The 11,286-nt window shown below is 53.0% G+C and overlaps 1 protein-coding gene across 1 annotated transcript in view; it reads right to left on the bottom strand.

The window, feature by feature from the left end:
- Positions 1-10,954, bottom strand: part of RPIA (ribose 5-phosphate isomerase A) — a 16,726-nt gene extending 5,772 nt beyond the window's left edge. The window contains exons 1-6 of the mRNA XM_035895107.1: positions 10,937-10,954; positions 9,230-9,346; positions 6,363-6,423; positions 4,362-4,417; positions 732-791; positions 44-108 (exon numbers count right to left, since the gene is read on the bottom strand). Coding sequence (XP_035751000.1) covers positions 44-108; positions 732-791; positions 4,362-4,417; positions 6,363-6,423; positions 9,230-9,346; positions 10,937-10,954 — 377 coding nt within the window. The remainder of the gene's footprint in view (positions 1-43; positions 109-731; positions 792-4,361; positions 4,418-6,362; positions 6,424-9,229; positions 9,347-10,936) is intronic.
- Positions 10,955-11,286: the final 332 nt, after the last annotated feature.

The following is an 11,286-nucleotide window of genomic DNA, read 5'->3' as shown; positions in this document are numbered from 1 at the left end:
CAGTGGCAGACAGACACACAGACAGACGGACAGCAAGGCTCACCCGCCCCCTTTGATAAGGTTGAGGTCAGAGTCCACTTCATCCGCCCCGTCGATGGCGACATCAAGCTGTAGGAAGAGGAGAAACTCGGTATGGCAACCTCTCCCAGGCAGCGTCAAGGCACTGCTCTTGGTGCAGCTCAGGAGGGTGTCAGATCCCAAGCAGCAGCCAGAAATGGCACTAAAGCTGGGAGCACCTCGACGCCAGCCTGACCAGAGACAAGCATCTGATCAGCCACCCAAGGCTTACCAGCCCCAGCTAAACCACAGGCATGTGAGAGCAGGAGAAAGAAAAACCCAAACCAGCTGGTGGCCTTCAAAGGCACATCACTGCAGCCCCTAGTGCTGTCAGTTGAGGGGTGGGAGAGGGCTCGGGGGGAAAATCTTGGTCAGAACACTTCAGTAATGCCACATTCCCATGTCAGGCCAGCAAGCTTCAGTGTGGGAGAGGTACCAAACACCTGGAGGAAATACAACTCGGCTGCCTACTTGCCATCTAAAGGGACAAGCACTGAGACAAGACTAAGGCTTGGGGGGAAAAAAAAAAACCAAACTATGCTAGTTCCGACTCGTGTTCGGCCGCGTGGCTGCCTAAACCCTCATCCTCAGGGAAGACCAAGGAGCCTGATGCTTTACGAAGGGCCAGGTTAGAGGAAAGTCGGGTGAGGTCTCACCTCCGCAGTCCCACTCACCTCTGGATGCCGGTCCAAGTCACTTAGTGTTAAGCCGTTCTGCAGGATCAGCTGACGGGCCTGTGCATCAAGAAGACAGCAAACACCATTTACCAGCGGCAGGGAAGGAAAACCGACTCGTGGCGTCATTCCCCCGGCTGCGGCAAGGATGGATTCTCCATGGGAGAGGCTGCAGGCAGCAGCGGGAACGCATGGCAAGGAGAAAATGATGCTTCCAGACCAGACTATTTTAATCAAAAGAAAACCCTGCTGCTGATCTGAACTAAAAGGCTCAGATGGTGCAACAGGACCTGGGTCCAGGTCCCTCCGTATTAAATAGCAGGAAGCCCCATCAGCTTCGTGGGAATCACTTGTATCTAAGCATTACAGCAGATATGGGGCTTTTGAGTCCTGTGTGGTTTCAGCTTGGACACCATTCTCCCTCGCACCCATCCAGCCCCTCTGACTTCCTTTGGCTGAAAAATGGGAGCAATGAAAATATTTTTCATATTGCAAAGAAACAAAAAAAAAACCACCAAAAAGAAAGGCAAACAAGAAAAGCGCAACTCATGGAAAAAGTGTGGGAAGCCTCCTAAAACATTTGTTTGGTGGCTCCCATCTACTTTTACTGAAGTGGCTGTGCATTTCCCTCTAGTGGCAATACAACACAGAGCACCCAGAGTTACCCTCCACACAGTCCATCAGTTTAAACAGGAGTTCGAGCTTACAGAACTTGGAATTTGTTGGATTTGCTGTGTTACAAATCATCATCCGAGTGAGACTCCCTCCTTGCACAGACTCTGCTCCAGTCTGAACTTCCCACCACGCTGTAGCTAATCCAAGAAACTCCAACGCAATAGCCTGGACCAGCTTATTCCCCTGAATTTTACCTCCTATCAAAACGCATCAGTATTGGCATCCCAGAAACATTAAGAACTAGCAGGTGGTACCCCTGGCGATGAGATATGATTGGAATCGCTTATCGTGGCATTTCATAGCATGCACTTCTGATCCCCACAGGCTGTGGGTTCTTGATCTGTGTACTACGATTGCCCTCAGGACTCACAAAATTAAAAGGATAAAAATCAGTGGGTTTACATTCATTACATGGTGGCCATGTAAAGAGGTATCAGGGATCCGGGAATTGAAAGCATTGAAAACCACGGTGCTGCACATGCAGGCCAGCTCCTGGACAGGCTTAGAGTCAGCAGCGTGGGAACGGGGTGGCGCTCCTCAGGCTCTCTGCTTGCAAGGCGATGGGAGCAGACTGGCAGGAATCAAAAGCAGAGCTCCCACAACTTGGGGAAAAGCGTTGGTCACTGCGCAGCCCTTGCCCAGAATGGTCTCGCTCCGTGCTCTCAGCACACGTCCAGGTGAAAAGGAGAAACAACGCAAAAGCCAAGGGACAGATACTTACCCCGGCTCTAGCTTTACTGGTGGTGATGGAATAACCCAACCTGACAACAGGGCAGGGAGGAGAACAAAAGCCCACTGAAACCAATTCTTCCTTGCCAGTGACCTCAGGCAGCCATTTACACCTGTACGTAGTGAAAATAAGACGCTGTTTTGCTGACCTGGGAATGCTTCACTTGGAATTGGTTGGGGTCTAAGAGACTGCGAAGGACACGAGGTAGCCCCGTGTCTGGGGGATTTGGGCTCCCGCAGGTGTACGATCTGCCTCTTCCCTTTAAAAGCAACCTTTTTTGTTTTACTGGTAAGAAAGTGTAGCGTTACACAAACTACCCCAATATTTCAAGGCAGGCCAGGCTCCAGCCCGCGTTCACTACAAGAGCTTCACCAATATTTTCTGTCAGACCTAATGACTGACCTCAGAGCACTTTTCCTAGGTTCAAACGGGACATGGTATCTCAGGATGGGGATCAATTCAGACAGATCAAAGACAGACTCTCCCCACAGTCTATATACACAACAGCAGTAGTGGTAGAGGTTAAAAAAGAAAAAAAAAAAAAAAATCTAGCTTTTACTTTTTGCCCTTTGCAGCAGTTTGTATTATATCCTAGTTGGCCACTTGTTCTTTGCAACAGCCAGGAAAAAAAGAGAGCGTCCCATGGCCCCACACTCACACGTGAAGAACACCCGCAGGGTAAGAGGATGTTAAGTTTTCGTAAGATTTTGGGATAATTCAGGTTGGTCTCTATCCGACCTCCAGGTCAAAGCAGGGTCAGCTACCAGGTTGCTCAGGGCTTTGCCCACTCAGGTCTTGAAAACCTCGAAGGACGGACTCCGCACAGCCTGCCTCACTGCTTGATTGTCCTCATGGTGAAAAAGTGGTGACAAAAGTACAGTCCCAGGGTCTCCACCAGGACACATGCCCAATTCCTCAAGTGGGGCATTGCCACCCAGCCTCAAAAACCCCACAGGTGGTCCCCATCACATCACCTCTCCCTGCCTGAAGGGGACAAGGTGACAGCGGCTCCTCTGCAGCGTTCCCACCTCAGGGAATAGAGGCAGAGACCAAAGCCAGTTGCCTGAAGGCATGGAAGCATCCCAGAAGCTTCCCTAGCAGCTCTGCATTTTACCATCAAGCGATGTTCTCCTCTCCCTGCAAACCTCTCAACAGCAAGCTTGGTATGAACCAAACCCTGCAAAAGCTGCACAGCAAAGGAAAAGTTAAGCTGATTTTTCTTCTGCTATTTCTTATAAAAGTCAGCTGAGGCATCTGAAGTTCCTCCTGAAAACGCATGAGCTTGATATTATTCCTTACATGATTTTTACAGCTTTCAGGGCTTGATAAAGAATCAAGGGAGATGAAGTGTCTCCAATGAGTTTTTCATTATAGAATCAAGAGAGTCATAGAATTGTTTAGGTTGGAAAAGACCTTGAAGATCATCAAGCCCAACTGTTCCCCTAACCCTGCCATCCCACCACTAAACCCTGGCCCTAAGCACCTCGTCTGCCTGGCTGTTAAATCCCCCCATCTCCCCTTCCCTGGGAGCAGAGCCCGATCCCCCCGGCTCCCCCCTCCTCTCAGGCAGTTGTAGGGAGCGATGAGGGCTCCCCTCAGCCTCCTCTGCTCCAGGCTGAACCCCCCCAGCTCCCCCAGCCGCTCCCCAGCAGCCTGGGGCTCCAGACCCCTCCCCAGCTCCGCTGCCCTTCTCTGGACACTCTCCAGCCCCTCCAGGTCCTTCGGGGAGGGAGGGGCCCAACCCTGACCCCAGCACTCGAGGGGCAGCCTCCCCAGTGCCCAGCACAGGGGCACAGTCACTGCCCTGCTCCTGCTGGCCACACCAGCCCTGATACAAGCCAGGCTGCCGCTGGCCCTCTTGGCCACCTGGGCACACTGCTGGCTCATATTCAGCCTCCTGTCAACCAGAACCCCCGCCTGAGGGGGTATTATGAGACTGGTTCACCACTAAACAGCATTTTTCCACAAGAAGGGTCCAGATTAAGCCACGCAACCAACACAACACGCCTCCTAGCACTACGGCATCCCCGCAGCTCCGGTCAGGGTAACACGGCACCATCACCACCAGCTTCATGAGGTCCATCTGCAGGCTGCATCACGGCTGCTTTGGGTTAACTCATGCTGCAGAGTAAGCCAGCCTGGAGAGCGGCGTGGTTGCCTCCCGCAGGCAAAGGGAAGATCCCCTGCGTTTGGACTAGCAGAACGCGAAGGAGGGAAGCGCTTACCTGAAAAGACGTCGGGATGCAGACAATCGTCAGGTTCTCCTGCTTAACCCGCTCGGCTGTAGGAAAAAAAAGAAAAAAGGTAGAATCCTCAGTTTGTTTGTGGGAGAACGAGGAAAAAAAACCACAACAGCTTTCACTTTAAGAAGCCTCAGTTCAGAGCAGCCCCTGTGAATCACTGCAATTACTTGCTTGGCTCGCAAATAACTCAGTCACGCTTGAAAACACAAACAGGTGCCACCCTGCACAGGCTAAGGCTCAGTTTCTACAGCCGGAATTGTTTAAACACCCACCCTGGCTCAGCCCAAGACACCACGACCCATTAACCTTTGGGTCTCCAGCATCAGAGAAGCCTCGTCAGCAAATCGTCACCGGGGAAATTAGCCCCACTCCCCCCGCTCAGTCCATTAGATGGGTTTTGCTGCGCTCCTTGTAAACAGAAAGCTTCAGCAGCTGTCTGAAAGGTTTTCTGGCTTGTTGCCTTAGGGACATCACATTCATTTATTATGGAACATTTAAATATATGGCAGGGGAAGGACTAATAAAATACAGTATTCCATTAAATGGAAGGAAACATTTCCTCCCCCAGGTTAACCTCAAATGACTAAAATCTATTACTAAGATATCATTATGGACAAAATGTTATTTTAGTAATTACAATACTTAGGCAGAAGCCAACAGCCCGAGAGTCAGCAACAGCACTTGCACCAGAGCAAGCACATGGGCTATGTGGTTCAAGGTAACGCTGCTGCTGGCAGGAGGGAAGATGCAATACGTGAGGCTGTGTGTTGTTACAACCCACGTCCCAGTGCGAATGCATTCAGTAGAGATGAGAAGTCAGAATTTGCAGCCCGGAACAGGCACACCACTTGAAATACTACACCCATTTATTTAGAGACTGATTCAGTGTTAAGAGTTGGGAGTGGTTGCAATATTGAGCCAAGCCCAGAAAGCTGAGCCGCAGCTCCCAGAGAAATCAGTGCATTGCACACACGGCGTGGGGTGAGGTGGGTGCTGAGGGGCACAGCACCATCCCTGCTGTGCCCCTGCGAAGCCAAGCACAGCGCGGTGCTCAGACCTCAGCCCCGCTCGCTCACGGTGGGCTTGGGGACGGCTCTGCCCAAGGGAGCTGAGGGTCACAGGGGGACTTCCCAGCCATGCAGAGCCACCCAGGTGGGACCCACTGAACTCTGCTTCCAAACAGGAGTCCCCCCGTGTCCCAGCAAGCCCCCCAGGAACAACAGGGCTGATGCTGTTCTCCTGTCCCCATCACACACGGCTGCTGTTTTGCATCCAAGGACAGAGGTACAGCACCTCCAGAGGCAGACTTGCCCTAGGGCTGAGAGTGCCCTGCGAAGGAAGCCTTAAACCTCTGCACCCTCTGTTAACGAGGTGTGAGGATAATTACCCTCACATTCACTTTGCAAAATTGCATTTGCCTCACTTGAATATTTTGCTGGAATTTTCTGAATCACACCTTGAGCAAACTTGCACCTGGGGCAAGCAGATAAACCTAGCTGCAGGGTATAAAAAAAAAAATGCAGCTGGATTTCATTCCTCATTTTCATTACACCTCCGCAGGGCCCTCGATGTGAATAACATGGACGTGAGCAAGCAGCACCAGCCGTACACAAATGGGTTAAGGGAAGCAGAGCAGCTGCATGGCCCAAAGCCACAAAGCAAGTCGGGACGGGGCAGAGCTGGAAGGGAACAGGGGGGGTTTAGCTCCAGTTTGCAGTGGGTGCCAGTAAAGCCCTTTGCCTGGCTGCATGGGGAGAACAGGTGGCAAATCATTACCTCCTCAGGACTCCCTACGCAGCGAATTTGGAGCACAAGCCCCCGTTTTAACCTTCGGCTTCAAGGAGGACGCGGCAGTCTGTGAACAGCCTGGATGCATCGGCTCTAAGTCAGCATCCAGACCATTTAGCATGATTTTCAAGTAGTTGGGCCGGCTGGACAAGGGGACTTTCTGCGGAGCGAGGGACGTGAAGGGGAGCACCCTACCTAATCGATTTACTGCGTGGACAATCGTAGAACCGCTTCCGATCCCGAGAACTTGATTGTTCTGCAAATCAAAGAGAGACAGAGGAGAGCTGTTACTGGGGGCTGCCTGCTGTTCCCAGTAGGCTCGACATTAGAAACACATGCAGGAGGAACCTTGCCCAGAGATGCAGGAGGAACCTTGCCCAGAGATGCAGGCTGACCCGGGCAAGGAAGGGAACACATTGCACCAGCAAGGGCATCACTGCTGCCTGGGGTTGAGGGATTTTAAGCAACTCACCCTCTCGTTAAAGGACACGTGCTTGCTAAATACCACCCCAGTCTGACTCTCAGGGTGTTCAATGCACGCTTACTGCTGGTTGCTGGCACTCCATGCAACCTCTCCCGCCGGAAAGCTGGGAGTTTCAGACAATACCACAAAGGAAGGAGCTGAAATAACCTCAAGATAACATCTCTCCCAGGAAGCCGCACAGTAAAAGCGTGGTTTGCTGCCAACGGTATTGTTAGTAAACAGTACAGATGCACCAGCAGCCAAAGCCAAGAGCACAGCAGCAGCTCCTACAGTCTTACCAAAAAACCCCTCCAACACGGTGTTTTGGAGAACTATCTGTATGAGAGGCCAGCAACACACCTGAAGGATGGGTGAGCCTGGCAGCGTATGCTGAAGAGGATCACAGCTGAACCACGGCTCAGCCCTGGCCTTTCTCTGCCTATGGTCTGGTTTAAGAAGGACCACTACTACCTGACCAGTCATACTGACACGCTTCTCAAAGGTGCTGCAGGGTGGGGATGGATGGGTGCAGTTGCGTTACCTCTGCAAGAAGATGCTCTGTGGTGTAAATCTCTGTTTATTATCAGCTCAGCCTCCCACCCACTGCGAGCTACCTGCAGCTTCTTGCACATTTCCAATTTTCAATGCACTTTCCCTTCTTTGGATGGGATCCAAAGCTTAAATTGACTTAAGGAGGCCTGATATCACTACAGAGACTTCGGATGAGAAAGGCTTGAAGCCAGCCAGAGATGCAGGCACGGAGCTGTTGTAGCTCTCGGACACAGGACAGGTCTGGAGCTCTTTCTCCACGTGCAGCAAATCCAGAGTTCAGCAGCTGTGGAAAAAGCCACACCTGCAGCATGTCAACCAGCTAAAATCTTACTGGCACGCAAGCTTGCCCGGAAAGGTAGAGCTCAAGGCAGGTCACATTCCTGGGATTAATGATTTCTCCTTCTTCTGCACGTTAAAAGCTTAAAAAAAACAAAAGTTCTCCAAAACCCAGCACACGACCAGAGACTCGGTTTACATCCCAGCCCTCGCTCATCACCGTGACTCTGCAAAAGATGGGGAATGCACCAGATCACAGCTGCACACCCGCGGCGCTGCCAGCAGAAACCCAATAGCTCCCGAGGCTTCTCCATTTCTCCTGCTCGGCAGGCAGAGCCTGGCCCTGCCAGCCAAGGAGGGGGCAAGCAAAGCTGCCGGGAGGCTGGCAGGCCACGGGCAGTACCGGTGTTCCCAGGAGACTTGTTTCGACCTGGGGAGAGGAAGTTTCTTCTCTTTGCCATCATATCTATAGGGTGGGAGAGCTCCTTGGAGCAGCCGCATGCCCTAAAGGGACAGGGAAAGCCCCAGCATCAGCCACTCTGCTGGAGTGAAGCGGGAATTGCTCACAAGGGTCCCAGCCCATCCCTGGAGATAAACTTGAAGGCATTTATCAGTGGTGAGGGGTGAATCACCCTCCCTTAGGCAGTGGCAAGACCTTGGGCTAAGTGGGTTTCCCAGAAAAACAGTTTAAGCCAGTCTAAACTGGTGCTGTCACAACCCCTGCCTTACTGTGGCTCCCACCTCTCCCTCTGCAGCTCCAACCCAGCCAGACCAGGGGCAAAACCAGCCCAAACCCATCCACTTCTAAAAACAGGGGCAGGGCAAATGTTGGTGAGAAGCAGAAAACAATGTCAGCATGCAAGGGGCAGGTCCAGCTCAGGACACCAAGAAGCAGCACCCCATGCAAAAAAAAAAAAAAACCAACAAAACAACAAAAAAAAAAGATGTTTCAGGTTGCTTACTAAAACCCCAGCAAACAAAACCAAGGCACAGAGCCACAGCACAGCTGAGGACCCACGTATGGACTCCACGAGTGGAGTCAGCAGTGACCACAGCATTTTCTCAGCTAACCCAAGGGCCTAGAGATGCTGCCCCAGAATTACAGATGCCGACAAGGCAGCGCACATCGAGGGGGTATCAGCAGCACCGCATGATCCAGCGTTAAGTTTCCAGGACTTGGATTTACACAGGCAAAGAGCAGGAAACAAATACAGTGCAAAGCCCAAAGTTTCCTCTTATTAATCCTAAGCCCCCTGGGGCAGCAGGACCTCCGGCTCTCGCCCATCTTTTAATTTCTAACGGAGACGCCAACAGGGCCTGCCCTCGGAGGCGTTCTATAAACGCAAAGCCAGCTCTTCCCAAGCAGCTTAGGGCTCTAAAGCCCCGCGCCACGTGCCAGCCCCTCTCCACTGAGCCGTCACTGCACCACAGCCCGTGGCACCCAAGGCTGGTCATCTCCATGTCCGCTCCGGCACGGGGGAACTCTGCTCCTACGGCTTCCCCGGGGACAAGCGCTGCGGGTAAACACACCGATCTGGCTTAAATTAAAAGAAACAAAGGGAAAAAAAGTTCTCCTCTCCCAATCCCCTCCCCTCACCCCCCAGGTTTACATCTGCCGCAGGCTGCACGAGGAGCTGCTGTGCTGGCACAGAGAGGGGTGGGCGTGAAGGAGGATGCCAAGCGAGGAGCCTGATCGAGGACCAAGCCCCCGGTGCCAGAGATTGACAGCACAGTTAAGCAGAAGAAATTTGTCCGGCATAACCGAACCCACATCGGTGGCGTCTCCCACAGGTCCCCGACGAGCACAGGAGGGAGTCTGCAGCTTGGCTTTCGGAGATAACGTTACTGCCTCTGCAAACAGCGATAGCTCTAACGGCCAAGCACAGAACTATCCGTTACCAACAGCAGCTGCACCCTCCCAGCGCACGCTGAAGGGGAGATGGGTTTTCCCTGCCAGCTGAGACCATCCTTGGTGGTGACTCCAACCTGCTTCTCCACCATTGCTTCAAGCCAGCTTGCACGGCAAGCATTGCAATATTACTGTGTCCAGTCCTGGGCTCCCCGGTTCAAGAAAGATGAGGAACTCCTAGAAAGAGTCCAGAGGAGAGCAACTAGGATGATAAAGGGACTGGAGCACCTCCCCTGTGGGGAAAGGCTGAGAGAGTTGGGCTTGTTCAGCCTGAAGAAGAGAAGACTGAGAGGGCACCTCATCAACACGTACAAATATCTCAAGGGTGGAAGTCACAAGGACGGAGCCAGACCCTTCTCAGTGGTGCCCAGGGCCAGGACAAGGGGCAATGGGCACAAACTGAAACATAAGAGGTTTCAGTTGAACATGAGGAAGAACTTCTTTACTTTGAGGGTGACAGAGCACTGGAACAGGCTGCCCAGTGGGGGTGTGGAGTCTCCTTCTCTGGAGATACTCAAAGCCCGCCTGGACGAAGTACTGTGTAACATGGTCTGGGTGACCCTGCTTGAGCAGGGGGGTTGGACTAGATGATCTCCCGAGGTCCCTTCCAACCCCTGCCATTCTGTGATTCTGTAATATTACCCCGGCCGCTGCCTATTTTACTTAAATCAGCCCCGCTAGCCAGGCCCTGAACTTTAATCAGCTGGGACATGACCAGAAACATCGTCCTCAGTTTGTTTGACCATAAAACAGCACAAAAGCCTGCTGTTTCACTAGGCAAAGTCCAAAATGAAGAGTCACGTTGTAGCCCAAATCAAAGGCGCACTCAGCTCGTGACAACCCGCAGCAGCGGCCGTGCCTCGGCTCCGCACCCTGCGGCACAAAGTCCGTCCTCCAGAAACCCCTCAATGCGCAACTTTGGGGCTTGCTTTGGGTAAGAAAGGGGGTTTTTATGCAACTGCCGGTCCATTCCCCAGGCTCCCCCACCCCACTTTTTGAGCGTGTTGGACTGGCAGAGGGGTAGGTCTCAAACAGCGTGTGGCTGTGCTCTCTGCAGGCAGGTACAGAGGAGGGAGAGGCAGCAAAACAAGTGAAACACTTATGGGACATCAGGGAAGCCGTCAGCAATCGAAGATCAAGACCACAAGCTGGCAGGGGGAGCGGGAAGGAAGAGGGAATTTCCCCACTGCTAACATCTACCTCCCTGGCAGCACTGCTGTTGCAAAAGGGCTTGCACAGCAAACATTGCGATAAACCACTGCGTGACTTTAACCGTCGATCTTCAAAGCATTCGCGATCAGGCTGTGCCAAACCTCAAGCAGCTCCAGTCCTATCTGACCTTCAGGGGGTTCATTAAAGCCCTTTGCTGTGTTTCCCTCCCTGCAGAGGACAGGACATGACCCCCCGGTTAGGGGCTGTTGCTCCTTGCTTGGGTGCTCAGAAATAGCGTGCAGCAGCGGAGCACCCCAGACTTGGAGAAAAGCGCAGGGCAAAGCATTAGCCTAACTCCCACCGCAGCCCAGCTTGCAGGAGGGTGCACGGTGAAAGTTGAGAGGTGCAAGACATTACCCCGAACTCGGGGGGCATGGTGCCGAGTCGGGCAAGGCATGGAGACGCTGCTGGGAGGTGCACGCTGGGCAGAGACCGGAGGGGAAAAGCAGTTTTCTTCCTTCTCCCCAGGCTAAAGGAGTGGCAGTCCAAAGCCAAGGAGGAAGAGGCTCAGCGGGGCCCATCCGTGCACCCCAGGGTCCCTCCTTGCACTCTGGGACTGTCCGTGCTTTGTGGGGGAGCAAGGAGTCCGTGCACCCCGGGGCTGCTCCGTGCACTGGAGGGGTTCACCAACCCAAAGCCTGTCCATGCACTGGGGGGGAGTCCATGCACCCCACCGCCACTCCATGCATTGGGGAGGGGTCCATGCA

This window comes from Egretta garzetta, unplaced genomic scaffold, assembly GCF_000687185.1.
Source record: "Egretta garzetta isolate BGI_Z169 unplaced genomic scaffold, ASM68718v1 scaffold115, whole genome shotgun sequence".
In the NCBI taxonomy this organism is placed as follows: domain Eukaryota; kingdom Metazoa; phylum Chordata; class Aves; order Pelecaniformes; family Ardeidae; genus Egretta; species Egretta garzetta.
Note: the sequence above shows the minus strand (reverse complement) of the source record. Positions and strands in the feature narration are given on the sequence as shown.